General features: G+C 38.7%; 1 protein-coding gene across 2 annotated transcripts; it reads right to left on the bottom strand.

The window, feature by feature from the left end:
* Positions 1–5084: 5084 nt before the first annotated feature.
* Positions 5085–16415, bottom strand: PBLD (phenazine biosynthesis like protein domain containing). Of its 2 annotated transcripts, none has more exons than XM_039324680.1 (9): positions 16240–16415; positions 13194–13293; positions 11858–11953; positions 11660–11769; positions 11546–11575; positions 9501–9589; positions 8210–8388; positions 6113–6175; positions 5085–5226 (listed from the first exon to the last, which is right to left on the bottom strand). In XM_039324680.1, exons 1-9 carry the CDS (start codon positions 16321–16323, stop codon positions 5114–5116), a joined length of 864 nt encoding a protein of 287 aa, XP_039180614.1. In that variant the 5' UTR covers positions 16324–16415; the 3' UTR covers positions 5085–5113. The 2 variants fall into 2 exon arrangements, with proteins under 2 accessions (XP_039180614.1, XP_039180615.1); XM_039324681.1 differs by lacking the exon at positions 16240–16415 and adding an exon at positions 15878–16096.
* Between the last annotated feature and the right edge of the window lie 947 nt (positions 16416–17362).

The raw sequence follows: 17362 nt of genomic DNA, 5'->3' as shown, positions 1-17362 counted from the left end.
GATACTTGGGAGGAGTCCAAGGCATTGAAAGAACTCTTGGCAAATAACATGCTTGGCTTGTTGGGTCAATATTTTTTTTTTATTGAAAATTTTTAAAATTTTTACAAATAGGGAAAAGAAAAGACAAAAAACAAAAAACAACCCTACCCAACCACCCTAACCCTCCCACTCCATCCCCCAACCTTCCCAGAGCTGAATATAGGCTTAATTAAAATTTCTAAAAATCTTTAAAAAAGATTTAAAAAGTATAAACCATAAATATATCTAAATACATTACATAAATTTATAAGATAATTAACAATAATATATATGTAAAAAAGCATAAATATTAAAAAAGAAAAATGCTTAAAAAGAAAAAGAATAAAAAAGAAAAGAAAGAAGAAAAGATGTATATATATATATATATATATATATATATATATATATATATATATATAAAAAGAAGTAAAATAAGCTAAAATAAAAATAAGAAATATAAGGAAAGAGAAGAAGAAAAAAAATACAATCTATAAAATATTAAGATTTATATATAAGTTATTAAAAAACCAAGTAATATTTTTTATATCCAACTTATGTTGCATAAAATCTATCCATTTTTCCCATACCGCAAAAAACTTCTCTTGCAATTGATCCTTTTAAAAAGCCGAAATCTTTGCCATTTCCGCCAAATAAGAAACCTTAAAAAACCATTCTTGAAAGGTAGGCAAAGATTCCTTCTTCCAGTATTGCCCTACTAACAACCTTGCCGCTGTGATTAAATTTAACATCAGTATAACCTCCTTAGCATCACAATCAGTAATGATACCCAACAAAAACAATTGTGGGGTAAATTTTAGCTTGTTGGGTCAATATTGTAATATTTTCTGAAGAATAAAGTTTCACAGCTCAGAAAACAAGACTTTCCATTCTTGCCATTCTCAGCAGCTAAGAATTCATTCTGCATAGCTTGCATGTTTAATTAGCAGTCCTTCTGCAAGTGTCTGCAATTAGCACCACAATGATTAATAAAAAAGCCTCTTTAAGGCTCCGTTTAGCCTGCAGAAATGCAAAATCAGGAATACCTAATGCATCATTAATAAATCATGGCTGATTAGCTAATCTGTTGATTACAAACACGCTTAGAGCTCAGATTCCCACCTGTGTTGGGCATCTCCAACCCCCTCCACCCACTCCAGATCTCTGCTGCCTGGAACAGAATTTGAGACAATGAAGAAATAAATTATGTCGAAATAAAAATTGCACTAGGAAGGTGGGAGAAAGCTGCATTCAGCGGCAAGTAGGTGGTTTCATGACGAAAATTGTGATGGGAAAATACTTATTAGACCTGGGTGATTATTTATTCCCGGAGGAAACAAAACGCTACCATCTATTTGTTAGGTTTGGACAAATGAACACAATAATTGCCTTCTTAATGCACTCCAGGAATGCTACACATTTTTCACGTAGGTAAATTATAGGCAGAAACACACAGCCTCCAACAGTGATTAATTTTACTAACCACAAACTCTCAGGGATTTGGTTTTCCCTCTCCAATTCCACCAAAGCAGATCCACTCCTTGTCTTCACTACCATCAACGTTTGAACAATAAGGACACAGCTGAGACAAGAATATTTGCAGGGTCTGGTCAAAAAAGTCAAGATAGCAGCTACCATGGTTCAACTACCTCATAGTTCCCTTCGTCCGGTTAGATCCCACAGGCTGGGCCTCCTTCAGGTCCCGTCGGCCAAGCAGTGTCATTTGGCGGGGCCGTGGAGGGCTTTCTCTGTGATGGCGCCCACCTCTTGGAACCAGCTCCCCCTGGAGATTAGGACCGCTCCCACCCTGTTGGTTTTCCGTAAGCTGCTTAAGACCTGACTTTTCCGGCAGGCTTGGGGTTTATAAAATCTAACCCCTGGATGACTGTTCTTGTACTGTTTGTTTTGTTATGTTTTATATGTTTTTATTGTTAGCCGCCCAGAGTCCTCCGGGAGTGGGGCGGCTTATAAATTTTAAAAATAAATAAATAAATAAATAAACCGAAGCTCCACCTCTTGCATATAAAAAAAACAGGTGGAGCTTCAGTCAAGCATCACGGTTGTGTAACTTTATATGTACCATGTAACATTTCATAGCATCCCATAACATTCTTAGTATGTTCTTGTTAATGCTCATCCTCATATTTCACAGATGTGGCTTTTACATTATGATTATAGTGAGAAAGGTTTGCAAGCTAGTAAAGTTCAATTTTATGTACAGTCCTTAACTTTAGGTGGTTTAAACAAGTTCTTATCACACTCCACATTCCTCATGGAAATTTTTCTTTGTTACTTCTAAGAATTATATATATTAATCAAAGACACTTTAATTGCTGGAAATATTATTCAGAGAGCCCCCCCTCTCCTGTTCTCATCAGGACAGCCATCACTCTGCAGTTATGACACTACTGACACATGAACAGTAGGTGATTCGTTCTGCAGGCTGGTCTTTCTCCCACCATGTGTGATTTATATAAATTGGTTAAATAAATATTCCTTGAAGGCTCCAGTGCAGGAGTCTTCAAACTTGGCCCTTTTATGACTTGTAGACTTCAACTCCCAGAATTCCTCAGCCAGGCACACAGGCTGAGGAATTCTGGGAGTTGAAGTCCATAAGTCATAAAAGGGCCAAGCTTGAAACCCCGGCTCCAGCATATAGCAAACGTGCTGGAGAAGGGACTGTAAATAATATATGAAACATGACTATGTTTTAGTGCAAAAAAAAATGAAACTGTAAAGACCATTACCTCCCCTTAAATTGGAGTAGCTTCAATCCCCTCATCACCACCATCATCAGGAAAAAAGAAATGTTTTAAAAAGGGAGGGAGGAAGGAAATTATAAACAAGCTCACTAAGAGAGAACAGCCTGCTTCAAGCAAAGACAGTGGTTCTATCCAGAGTAAGGATGAAATGGATAGAATTTCATTTCTGCATATAGCAGTTGCAGCAGTTTTATCATGTGCAATGTTTCTTAGCGTCTTTAAGATATGTGGACTTCAACTCCCAGAATTCCCCAGCCAGCCACCGGGAGCAGGGGGGGCACTAATCTAATTATCGTATGGCAGGGGTCCTCAAACTTGGCCACTTTAAGACTTGTGGACTTCAACTCCCAGAATTCCCCAGCCAGCATGGCTGGCTGGGGAATTCTGGGAGTTGAAGTCCACAAGTCTTAAAGTGGCCAAGTTTGAAGACCCTTGCTATATGGGCAGCATTTTTTTTCTTCTAAAAGACGTAGTGGCGCAGTGGTTAGAATGCAGTATTGCAGGCTAATTCTGCTGACTGACGACTGCCAGCTGTTTGGCAGTTCAATTCTCATCTGCTCAAGGTTGGCTCAGCCTTCTACCCTTCTGAGGTCGGTAAAACGAGGACCCAGATTGTTGGGGGCAATAGGCTGACTGTAAACCGTTCAGAGAGGGCTGTAAAGCACTGTGAAGTGGTATATGAGTCTAAGTGCTATTCCTATTGCTATTCTTTCTCTCTTTGTCATACAATAAAAGTCTTCTACTATTGGTCAATCAGCCAACAGTTCAAATATCTACCACAAGGTGGTAGCAAAGTGCTGGAGTTGTTCCTATTTCTTGCATTCAAGACAACTTCCCACAGGGATCAACATGCCTGCACAGCATAGCAGGAGATGGGATAAAAGGGAAAACGCCACTTCCAGAAGGCCTAAAGTCCTTCTAAAGCAGTGTTTCTCAACCTTGACCATTTTAAGCCATGTGGACTTCAACTCCCAGAATTCCACAGCCAGCAATGCTGGCTGTGAAATACTGGGAGTTGAAGTCCACATGCCTTAAAATGGTCAAGGTTGAGAAACACTGTTCTAAAGTGCATGGGCTAAGCTAAGGCAAACAGATGTTTCATGTAGTCTTGTCATCTAAAAACAGTGAGCCTTCTCACATTGGGACAAAGAGAATGGGTGGATTTTTCTCAGAAGCGGAGCAGAGAAGCACACGTGGATGTCATTGACACAAATATGATAATTGAACTGAAAGAAAGAAAGCAGAGAATTCAAAGACAAAATGAACAAAGTGGAACTACAACACAAACCCCGGGGAATACTCACAAAATTCAGAGAAGAGCAACTAAGATGATCAGGGGCCATGAGACTAAAACATACAAAGAACAGCTGCAGGACTTGAGTTTGGCTAGTCTAAAGAAAAGAAGAAATAGGGGAGACATGATAGCGGTGTTCCAGTATCTGAGGGGCTGTCAAAAGGCAGAGGGGGCCAGGCTGTTCACCAAAACACCAGAGGGAAGGACGAGAAACAATGGTTGGAAACTGATCAAAGAGAGAAGCAACCTGGAACTAAGGAGAAACTTCCTGACAGTGAGGACAATCAACCAGTGGAACAGCTTACCCCAATGGTGGGATTCAAATATGTAAACAATCAGTTCTCTGTGTGGATGCTGCTTCCAGAAGTCCATTCTGGGCCTGGGCAACAAAAAAATTGTTGCCGAAGTGGCTGAATCCCATCACTGGCTTATCCCCAGAAATCGTGGGCGCTCCATCACTGGAGATTTTTAAGAACAGACTGGCCATTTACCTGTCTGAGATGGTGTAAGTTGTCCTGCTTGAGCAGGGGGCTGGACTAGAAGACCTCCAAGGTCCCTTCCAGCTCTATTCTATTCTAAACCAAGGGAAGAAGTAAGGACAAAGACTTCTGTATAACCAAAAAAGTGCAATTCAACATTATCAGCAATATAAGGTTGAAATACAGTATTCTCAAATCCTAATGAACACAAAAAGTTGCACCAGTAGCAATGACTGACAGTTTGCTTGAGCCATCAGCAGGTCACAGACAATCCAATCCATACACTGCCCAGGTTACATTTAATAATCTTGGACAAAAATGATAGAGAAGACCTGGACAAAACCAGAACAATGAGTGACTTTGGATCAGCCACTTTCTCTTGGCCCTAAGAAACCAATGGCAACCTACTTCTGAAAATGTTGCGAAGAAACCTTGTCCATGTAGTTGCCAAGATCAAGACTGATTTGAATATCCAACAATAATTTTCTATGTAAAAAACAAATCCATATCAGCAGTGAGTTCAAAACGGAAGCGTATAATTATTGAGCGCTTTTAATTATTTTTCAAAGAGCCAAAAAACCCTCTAACACAAAGGAAGCTTGTCCACCAATGTCTAATCTTCCATCTTGGCGTAGCAGAAGCTTCAACTCTCCCCCACGACTGGAGCACTGAAATGCTAAACAATGACAGAATTAATCAGGTAAACAGGAAATACGTTTCTCTCTCTATCCAAATTAACGTGCTGATCACTGCTGAAGAGCAGATAGATAGGAGAATTGAACGCAACTGCCTACAATACAAACACAGGCCAGGCTGGAATAGATGAAATATAAACAATTTCATCGACATTTCTCCAAAAATACAAGAAGTCCTCAACGTATGACCCCCAACTGAGCCCAAAATTTCTGTTGCGAAGCGAGATAGTTGTTAAATGAGTTTTGCCCCATTTTACGACCTTTCTTGCCACAGTTTTTAAGTGAATCACTGCAGTCATAACACAATTGTAAAGTGAATCTGGCTTTCCCATTGACTTGGCTTGTCAGAAGGTCTCGGAAACTGATTGCCTGACCACAGGACACTGCAACCGTCATAAATATGAATCAGTTGCCAAGCATCCAAATTTTGATCATGTGACCATGGGGATGCTGCAGTGGTCATACGTGCAAAACAATGGTTGTAAGTCTTTTTTTTTCAGTGCCGTTGTAACTTTGAACGGTCACTAAGCAAATGTTTAAGCTGAAGACTACCTGAAGATGGCCACTGATTTAAATGCCCTTGATTTGCCGTAATCCTTAATTTTAGAATTAAAGCTACAGTAATTTCATTGTGTGAGCAAACTAGAAGAAACGATTATGCCTGGTTGGTTTGTTTTTCATCTTGATTAAATCTGGCAAGGAAGGATGGCTGAATCTGTACCATTTGTACAGTATCAGAGCTACCCAGAAAACAACCAGTGTCCTTGTTTCAGTTCAAGAGTTCAGAAGGATATTGCAAATAAAATTTAGGCAGATTATACTCAGAGACCTAAAAGGGGAACGCTGTAAAATCACAGGAATTCCTACCGTATAGTTTGTTTTTTCCCAGCTGTTGTGACCAGTAGCTGCTTAATACAGCATGAGCAGATCCTTAAAGAAAAATAAGACATAATAGTTGTGATAACAATGACAATGTTATAGCAGATCAGTGTTCAAAGCACTTTACAAACTTCAGTAGTAATTATTGCAACAGTATAAATTGCTGAGATTTCTGTAATAAATTTCCTATCAGCTAACAAGTAAAAAACATATATACTGGAAATGTTCTCTCAGTTGTTTGCTATATTAAAAGAGCCGAGGTGGTGCAGCAGTTAGAGTGTAGTACTGCAGGCCATTTTAGCTGACTGTGTCCAGCAGGTCAGCGGTTCAAATCTCACCGGCTCAAGGTTGACTCAGCCTTTCATCCTTCCGGGGTAGGTAAAATGAGGACCCAGATTGTTGGGGGCAATGTAAATATATATATACGTTGCTTACTGGTGTATACCGCTTAGAGAGTGCTTGCACTTAAAGCGGTATATAAGTCTCATAAATAAATAATAAATAAATATTTCTGAATTTTTAGCCTCTCATTCTGTGTTGTAATCCCACCATTTTCAGTGGATCAAATCTGCTTCAAGGGCACTTTCCTGAATGTGTGTTGGGTTATAATTGTGTCATCCCTGACCAGTCAGACTTTTAATCTAACACCTTCAGAAGGCATCTGAACCGAAGGGCTGTTAAAGACTACAATACATAATAGTACTATTGCCCATTTTCTGTTACTCATTTTAAGAACTGATTAGACTTCCCAGACACCCACTTATTCATAACTAAGTACTAAGTACTAGAGCTGGGCAATGCTTCAGATTCAGTTCCACAATTGTGCTTTGGAACATCCAGGGACATGCCTGCAGCCTTCTCTGCAATTCATTAAAACTGCCATGTCTTTCTCCAGGATCATGTGACTGTTGCACGGGATACCATTTCTGGAAAACACATGGTGGCTTTAAAGAGTTGCAGGCAGGAGTTACATTCTGTGCACTCCAAAACGCCTTTTCTGAATTATTTCCAAAATGCTGCACAACCGTACCATGTACATAGTAAAGAAAAAAACATACATTATGTTACATCAAAAATTTGTCATCAAACAGTCCTAAGGCACACTAAAGATAGTAACAATAACAGTATAATGGAATTAGAAGGGACCTTGGAAGTCTTCTAGGAGACCCTATCCAGTGTTTCTCAACCTTGACAACCTTGACATTGCTGGCTGTGGAATTTTGGGAGTTGAAGTCCACATGCCTTAAAATTGTCAAGGTTGGAAACACTGCCCTGTGCCATTCCAGGCAAATGGTTTCTAGTCTCTTCTTTAAAATCTCCACTGATGGAGCACCCACAACTTCTGGAGGCAAGAAGTTCCACTGGTTAATTTTTCTCACTGTCAGGAAATTTCTCCTTAGTTCTAGTTGGATTTTTTTCCTTGTAAGTTTCCATCAATTACTTCTTGCCCTTGGGGGATGGGTTAACCCCCTCTTCTTTTTGACAGCCCCATAAATATTGGAAGATTGTTATCATGTCACCCTTAGTCCTTCTCTTTAGACTAAACCAGGGGTAGGTAACCTTGGCCATTTTATGACTTGTGGATTTCAATTCCCAGAATTCTTGAACCAGCCATGCTGAGGGGAAAGGGAGAGGTTTCCAAGCTGAGCCATGCTGGCTCAGGAATTTTGGAAGTTGAAGTCCACGAGTCATAAAAGAGCCAAGGTTGCCTACCCCTGGACTAGACTTACCCAATTCCTGCAACCCATTCATTGTATGTTTTATTCTCCAGTTCCCTAATTACCTTTGTTGCTCTTATCTGCACCCCTTCTACAGTCTCAACATCTTTTTTGTATCCTGATGGCCAAAACTGGATACAATATTCCAGTTAGACAAACAAATTTATTGTGCACTGACTTTTATAGATAAAAATCTACTTTAATAGCGGTTGCTTAGGAAACGTTATGTTTCCACACATGTTCTGTTCCTCTTACAGATGAAATATTATTTTGGGGCTTTGCTGTTCTCTTGTTTTACTATTTTTAAACAAGAATTATTCACCTATATCTAATAAAAATAGGGAAAGCCCTCCGTACACAAACTTACCTGTGACAGGATCTTCAGAAACACCATTCCATGGTGCAAAATAACGAGAGTAAAAATCATAGCTTTCATGATTTTTATGAGAATCTCCTTTAACTGTGATTATTACACCTTTGACTTTTCCAGTCTTGTCGGCCAACAAAAGACGTTGGGCATCCACTTTTAATTTCTCCAAATCATACCTTGGTGACAAACATTCGAAAACATTTGAAAATGAAAAACTAAAAATACCAGTGACAACAACAAAGAATTGAATGATATTACATTTTTATTACTATAATACCAATGGCAATTGTAAGCTTTAGCTCTGACTGCTGGCACATTTTCCATGCAAAATACAGATTTGAAAGCAAAGTATTAAGCTTAGTAGAAGAAGAAAAAAGGCCAGTAATAAGAAGATTGTCCAAAATGAGATTCCTCTGTGTGGTATCCATTAAATCAGGAGAGTCCAATATTAGCAACTTGAAGGCTTGTGGACTTCAACTCCCAGAAGTCCCCAGCCAGCCAGGAGCTGAAGTCCACAAGTCTTCAAGTTGTCAATATTGGACACCCCTGCCCTAATGAACTAGGAATCCCCAGAAAGTAGAATTCCTAACCAACTAAGGAGTGCCAGGTATAGTCCAAACATCTGGAGGGCATCAAGCTGGATAAGCAAAGCAAAATTAACAGAGAGAGGTAATGTTTCCTTCCCATAGCTTGTGAGGATCAAAGAAATGAAGGAAATCAACAAAGGAAGGGAGACGAGACTTGTCAGAGCAAGCACAGTCTTATTGCGCTGAGATAACCCAGGAGTAAACACAGTAAACAGTAGTCTATACTAAATGGTGGTTTATCTTACACTGTCTACAACAGGGGTCTTCAAACTTGGCCCTTTTATGACTTGTGGACTTCAACTCCCAGAATTCCTCAGCCAGCGTGTAGACCCCTGATCTACAATATCATACACCAGGAACAATATACATACACATGTTAATACAGCAGTCTCCAACACACAATAGTTATAGCACGAATACAGAAGAGAGAGAACACAGCAGCAGAACCATCCTTTTGTACAAAGGCTCTTAAAGAGACACAGACCCAGCTGGCTTTTAAAGAGACATAGACCCTGCTGAGTCATTCCCATCATTACATCGTACATTACATCAGCTGGTTAGCTTCTAAATCATTACTCTGACACTCCTCCCATTTAAAGTTAAACAGCTGTGAACCCAAATGCTTTTACATACCTCAGGTCTATTCTCTTTTAAATTTACATGCAATCATTTAAAGAAATGTGCAATTGAAATTCATATACCTTTCATACACCTCACTGAGACAGATAAGTAGCTTTTTTGTATCAGGAGAATAACGGACCTCTTGAATGTTCATATCCCCCACTGCTGCCTAATGATAAAATGGGACAGAATAAGCCAAAGAGAGCTACCATATTTTTCTCATGTCCACATAGCAAACGTTTCTTCATTAGTCATTTTAGTCTAATGAAGAGAAGGACGAGGGGGGACATCATAGCAGTGTTCCAATATCTCAGGGGCTGCCACAAAGAAGAGGGAGTCAAGCTATCCTCCAAAGCACCTGAAAGCAGGACAAGAAGCAACAGATGGGAATTAATCAAGGAGAGAAGCAATCTAGAACTAAGGAGAAATTTCCTGACAGTTAGAACAATTAATCAGTGGCACAACCTGCCTCCAGAAGCTGTGAATGCTCCAACCCTGGAAGTTTTTAAGAAGAAACTGGAGAGCCATTTGTCTGAAATGGTATAGGGTTTCCTGCCTGAGCAGGGGGTTGAACTAGATGACCTCCAACACCAGTTTTATCCCTGTTCCCTGAAGTCTGTATTAGCCTTAACTTCAGTCCATGATTTAAGCACTCTTTGCTAAATCTCTAACAGGCACCAACCAGAGGATCCCCAAACACATCAGGAAACTTTTTAATGCCAGTAATAACAGAATAACAGAGTTGGAAGGGATTTTGGAGATCTTCTAGTCCAACCCCCTTCTCAGGTAGGGAAACCCTATACCAGGGGTAGGCAACCTTGGCTCTTTTATGACTCATGGACTTCAACTCCCAGAATTCCTGAGCCAGCCATGCTGAGGGGAAAGGGAGAGGTTTCCATGCTGAGCCATGCTGGCTCAGGAATTCTGGGAGTTGAAGTCCACGAGTCATAAAAGAGCCAAGGTTGCATACCCCTGCTCTATACCATTTAAAACAAACTGTTGTCCAATCTCTTCTTAAAAACCTCCACTGTTGGAGCACCCACAGGTTCTGAAGGCAACTCGTTCCACTGGTTTATTGTTCTCACTGTCAGGAAATTTCTCCTTAGTTCTAGGTTGCTTCTCTCCTTGATTAGTTTCCATCTGTGGCTTCTTGTCCTGCTTCAGGTGCTTTGGAGAATAGGTTGCCCCTCCCTCTTCTTTGTGGCAACCCCTGAGACATTGGAACACACATAACATGTCACCCCTAGTCCTTCTTTAGAACTGGATTTAGGGGTGTTTGTAGAGCATGTTTCAAAAGGCAAGATGGGATTGAGATAGTTTGATCAAAGCTTTGTCTTTTGTGTGTGTGTGAGAGAGAGGGGGGGGAGGGAGGGAGAGAGAGATGTGCAGAGCTATAATTGCCTTTTGGACATATCCTGCGGACACCGTTGGCTGACTTCTGTTGCTAAGGAGAAACTTTCCATGTAGAATTTTTATTACTGTTTTGTTAAAAGTGAGTGCACTTTCTGGCAAGGTACCCAATGCAAAGAAAAATGGAATATGTATATAGGGAAAATTCTAGAAATGGATTAAAAAGGGAGATCAACCACAGCCATAATATTTTCATTAACAGCATCATCCGCATGCAATACAAAAGGGGTGGGATTTAGATGCAATGTCTCACCCACCATCTTACAGGTTTTGACCCTGAATTAGTGGGTTTTAGATTAGGCTTTTAATATTTAACTTCCCATTTTGTTTGTACCATATTTAGACATTGTTTTCATTTAGTTTGGGGATTAAATCTCACATATATAATGAGCCAAGGTGGCGCAGCAGTTAGCGTGCAGTACTGCAGGCCACTTTAGCTGACTGTGTTCAGCAGGTCAGCGGTTCAAATCTCACCAGCTCAAGGTTGACTCAGCCTTCCATCCTTCCGGGGTAGGTAAAATGAGGACCCAGATTGTTGGGGGCAACATATATACATTGCTTACTGGTGTACACCGCTTAGAGAGTGCTTGCACTTAAAGCGGTATATAAGTCTCATAAATAAATAAATAAATATAGGAAGAAATGTGACAGTGAGCAAGCCTAAGGTAGCCTTTATGGTGATAAATACAATGGGGGAAAAAACTGTGCAAATTACCTTTACCAACTCTTCTACTTCCTGGAAATCCTAGAAATATGAAAGCAATATTAAAATCATGTGTGCCTTTCACTTTTAAAAGGAAATGTTCAAAAGATACCAAGTAAAGCCAACCTGTGGATAAGTGAAGTAAAGTGGCAGATCCAAGATAATCTCATCTCCTGCTTGCCTGGCCTTTAATTCTCCACTAAGAGTTATGAAAGTAAGGGTGGGGTTCATGTTTTCTGTTTTTAAAATCAGAAATGCATAACCATCAGGATGGTTAAAAAATATGTATTGTGCCAAACTATGAATGGTTAAATAACCACTTACTTTTATGGAATAACACAGCAGCAGATGCAAGAGTGGCATGACCACACAGAGGGACTTCATTTGTAGGTGTAAACCATCTTAATCCAAAACACGAACCTGAAAGAGGATGCTCAAGAATCACTCTTATTGGAAATGATGTTTCAACAGCAGAAAAATTAAACAAGGAAGCAAAAATGGTACAAGGAACTCAGAAAACTCAATGTTCTTTTTTTAAAAAAAAAAAAAAGTAGAAAAATACAATGAAGAAAAATGAAAAACTGATTCCTAGGTCATTTCTTTGGGGGGGGGCATTCTGAAAAAGCTTCATATATTTAAAAAAATGCCTCTAAAGACTATCTGGTAATCCACAAGGTACCTGCAGGAAAAGATTATCCCCAAGCAATCTATTCCAAGCTATTTAAGATATCAAAGGTTAATTTTATAGAATTTAATTGGGCTGCATAAAAAGTAATGAAATAACTAATTTTATATTTATTTATCAAATTTATTTATCATATCTTAAATAGCTTAGAATAGATCGCTAACACTTGCATAAGTCATTGTTTGATATCTATAGCATTGCTTGAAATCTTCCACTGGATCTTATGATCTGTATAGGTCTATATAGTTTAATATTCATATGAATCTGCTGGGGAGACCATCTGGAGTTTTACAGTAAGGTTCAGTGGATCTTGATCTACCACCCAACACCAAGGAAACAACCAGTATTCTTCAAGACTGCCATATCTCAAAAATGGGCAAGATGAGGGAGAATAAGCTGAAATTAAATTGAAATAAGGTGGAGGTTCTGGTGACGTGGTGAAAATAGAAGATTGTTTGATTAGGATTCACACACACACCCCAAAAAGAGCATATTTGCACTTTTAGAGGGACCTTTGAAGTTGTTACTGAATTTGCAGGTGTTAGCTGTTGGAAGGAGCATGTTGTACAATATAGCGAATGGAGACCATCTGCCTTGACTACCACAACATTCTCTCCAATGAGTAACCCTTGAAAAAAAAATGTAGAATTTGCAACTGGTGCAAACTGCAGTGGCCAGGTGGTTATCTGGTCCGAGGAACAGGAGTCATGCAATATCTGTACGGAAAGAACTGCTGCTGATTTATGACTTAGTCATCTAGAGAATCACTTTGATTGATTTGATTTGATTTGATTTGACAATTATACCCACCACCTGCAATTTCTTGAACCACCTATGGATGCCATTCACCTATAGGATAGATATTCACCTTCATTTCATAATCTATCACAATAACACCCGACTTCTTTATGAAAAGTGCCTCTAATAATTCAACTTTCAGCAAAGCTACATTTCAGTACACAAATGATTATTTACTTTTGGTGAAGTCATCTGTGGGGTGCAGTTTTCTGATGAATGCTGTTTCTGAGAGGTTCATTTCTACAGCAATTTTTTGATGCAAACCTTCTTCCAGCTCCTAAAACAAACAACAAATTTAAACTGATCTACAAATGCATTCCATGTCTTTTGTAGCAAGCATATCATGTTTCACTTTTTTTATAAATATTTTGTGTTAAATGCACCTTATAAACAACACATTCTTCTTTACACCCAAGGGAGAGGACTCTTTCTATCTCCCAATTTGTTATTGAACAAAGAGGTACAGAAGACCCATGGGAAAAAAAAATCACTCATGTTCCAGTTCCTTTGGGAGACGATGGTCTATCCAAAATACTGATTCAAAGTGATGTGCTCTGTATCTATGGTGACCACATCTTCTTGGAATAAAATAAAGGACCAACTTCAAAAAGGGGGCAAATCTGAAGAAGGTTCATAAGGAGCCTTAAAAATTAATTGTTTATGTTTTAACTTTGCTTTACAAAAGAACATTCAAGAAGAAAACCAATAAAAAATAAACAGGCAGCTTTCTGAAATGAAGTTTGGCTCTTTATAATCATTACATAGTGACAATAAATACTACTGTATTTATATATGTATTTATGTTTATGTGTGCAGCTGAGTACAGAAAAATCTTTTTTCCTGGCCTCTAGTAATTGTGTACATTTTGGCAGCCAAACCCTGGTAGCCAAATGCAAATATAGTGTCTCTCTACAGCAGTGGTTCTCAACCTGTGGGTCGGGACCCCATTTGGGGTCGAACGACCATTTCACGGGGGTCGCCAAACAACACAGTCCGCCATTTTTTCCCCTTTTCCTTAGCTGTGCTACTCCCTTTTATTCTATTGGCTTTTGAAAGCCAATAGAATAGACTCTCTTGAATAGAGTCTAATTCTATTGGCTTTCAAAAGCCAATAGGAATTGTCCAGGCTGTCTCTGCCCTGCTGAGCCCGCCAAAAGTCCCATTCTGCAAACGGTGCTGCACCAGTTCAGTAGTCCTCGACTTACGACCAGTTGAGTAGTCCTCAACTTACGACTGGTTGGGGGTCGCAGCATTAAAAAGGTTGAGAACCACTGCTCTACAGGTAATCCTTGACTTACGACCATTTGTTTGACATCAAAGAGGTGGCACTCATGGTGGGAGGGAACCCCCAGAATCGAGCCTGTGCCCAACTTTATGAGAATAGTTAGCTTTGGCAAACATTTAGTTGGCCCTAAAGTAAATCCTAGGGTGGGACTACAAAAGCCCCTAAAGTTAATAGGAGCAAATGAGACAGGTCTAGAACCTGTTTCTCAAACTTGGCAACTTTAAGGGTATGGACTTCAACTCCCAGAATTCCCCAGCCAGTATGCTGGCTAAGGAATTCTGGGAGTTAAAATCCACATGCCTTAAAGTTGCCAAGGATGAGAAATACTGCGATAGATGCTGTCAACTTCTGAAACGAACCTGGCTCAAGCCATCTTTGTCGTTCTAAGTTGCCACATAGTTTGGGGTAGGGGGGAAAACAAAAGTATTGTTAAATTAAACACGGAGTGATCCCTTGGGAACCAAGGTCATTCCCACAGGAGCTGGAAGGTGGACAGAAGTGTCATGGAGATTGCCAATTGCTTTCATTGGGTAGCGTGATCACTAGCATAGTAGAGGGGAGGGAACTGTTACATTTAGTTACATTGAATCCCTGGGAGGAATTTTAGAATTGGTTTCACTTTTGACCGTGCAGATATTATGTGTCCAATAAAGTTTGAGGAAACTTCAAGCCTCAGAGTTCTGATTTATTTGGTTTCATTAGTCGGAACCATGACAGATGCAGTGCATGCTTTTGGGGGGGGGGGCACCATCCAAACTGTGAGACTCAGAATACAGCTAGAAGAGATCTTGATACTGTGTCAAAATAAATTTTAGACTATATTTCAGGAGATCGTTAGGTTTGGGGGAGCACAAACTGAAATGTTGAGAACACATGATCTCTCTCTCACACACACACACACAAAATGGCTGCCAAAGGTTAGCTAGGAACAAATGGACTGCCATGGCTGGTGTGACCAAATATAATGCACTCATTATACTCAAAGTATTCTGTGCTCCATCTTCTTTTTGATTTTTTTTTTGTTGTTGTTGTTGCTGGGCACTAAATTGATTGAATTTACCAAATGTAATAAGTTTAATTAAACAAATATTTAAATATAAAACAGTCCCCCTCCTGTTCCATTTCAAAAAATGGCTGTGAAGTTAGAGACTTCTCAACTCTCATTTTTCTCCCCCCCTTTTTTTGTACACAATTTTTTTTTCATTATTAGTTCATTGTTAGTTCGTTTTTCTGTTTTTGTTTTGTATTTTATTCTTGTTGACAAATGAAAATAAATCTGTTAAAATAAAAGAACTTTGAAGAATTCTGAACAGTTGAGGCAGGGACCTTAGAAGTGATACAAGGGCATCCGGGTGTTATCTTCATCAATTTATCAACTTAATTTTCTATTTTCAAAGCCCAGCAAAACAAAAAGAATATCCTGGTAACCATAATGTACAGTATGTTTTTAACCATCGCCATCTTGTGGCAACTTTGAAATACAATACTTTATATTTGTTCTCTCAATTTTATATACTCAGCCCACTGTCCATACAAAGTTCAGGCAACCTTTTTGGTTCAAAAGAAAGAAACTAACCTGCATAAACTTGTCGAAAAATTCCAGTTGTGAAAGAACTGTGTTCTATCTTTGCAAAGCTTGGTTATAGATCATGCAAGGCTGTGTTTCCGTTTCAATTGCAAACCTTCTCAGAATACAGACAAAATCTTTGGCGATATACAGTGGCTTCATAAAATACTGGCAAAAGTTTTTCCTGGGGAGGAACCTCCCATCCCTACCTCCACCTGTCACTTAAATAAGCAATATAGATCCAAAGGATCAGTTAATCCTTTGTATAAATAGTTAAGTAAATTCTAGTTAAAGGAAATGGCGTCACTTACAAATAGCAAAGACGTGCTAGTTAGTTTTCTTTAAACTAAAGGAATTTGTTAAAAACTTACTTCTTCAAGAAGACAAACAGCAGCAGGATTTCCACCAAAGGGCTGTTTGCTGAAGGCATCAATTATGAAAACTGAAATCTTCATTTTCTTCTTACAGAATTTTACAGGGCTTTTTAAAATGGGCCTTTAGAATTTGCTGAGTTTGTCTTTTTGCTATTGCGGAAATGTCCAAGTTAATATTAACTCAGTAAGTAGGAAAAAGCAGTATTCTTTTATCTAAATTGATTTAACATTTTGCCTTCTGTACCTATTTCAGCATCTACATAAAGACTAAGCAATTTATGGCATTATTATTAACTATGGGATTTTGAAGAGTTATTTTTGTTTATCTGAGTATGCAGTTGCCAGGACAATTGTGATTTTGTAAATTTACTCAGAAGTAAAACCTATGTTATTTAATGTTTCCATTACTACAGTATCTATAGTATGACTTTTTGCTATCCTTTAGGTGTGAAACAAAACTGTGTTGGCATCTGGCAGCAGTTTCTACCATTTCAAAGAAAGAAATCTGTAAGGGCTCAGCTAACAAAAACTAAAATAATTCATATTCCATCCCTAAACAACATTAAGAAAGCAACAAAATATTGGGATCAAATATGTATTTTGAGTCAGAAGATTTTAAAAATAAACATACAGTTGAAGCTAGAGATTTTTCCTTTGGGGGTTAATGGATAGAAAGATCTTATGGAATTTTGTTTTTATATATAACAGTAACAAGACTCCTATATGCACAAAGGTAGAAGGACTTACAGATATCTACAATGGAAGAATGGATAGTTAAGCCGATGGAATTGACAGAAATGATGAAACTGACAGCTTTGATTAAAGAAAAGACTGACCAATTTCATTTCTACCTAGAAACCACTTTTTGAAAAAAAACTGGAAGAAATGAAATTGTGACTTTTGAATTTGATGATTAGAAACAAGGGATTATAGAAATAATGTAGACTATTAGGAACTTTAGAGTCTGAATTTGATATATTCTTTATTTCCAAACAAAGTTGGAAGTTATTCTTTTTATATTTTCTTTATCTTTTTTGTTTTGCACTTTTATCTTGCTCTTTTCCTAAATCTTCCTTTTTTCAATTATTTTTCTTCTTGCTCAATTTTTTTCTTTTTTTAA

The sequence above is a fragment of the Crotalus tigris genome, unplaced genomic scaffold (genome assembly GCF_016545835.1).
Source record: "Crotalus tigris isolate CLP2741 ecotype Arizona unplaced genomic scaffold, ASM1654583v1 scf7180000024304.1987388, whole genome shotgun sequence".
In the NCBI taxonomy this organism is placed as follows: domain Eukaryota; kingdom Metazoa; phylum Chordata; class Lepidosauria; order Squamata; family Viperidae; genus Crotalus; species Crotalus tigris.
Note: the sequence above shows the minus strand (reverse complement) of the source record. Positions and strands in the feature narration are given on the sequence as shown.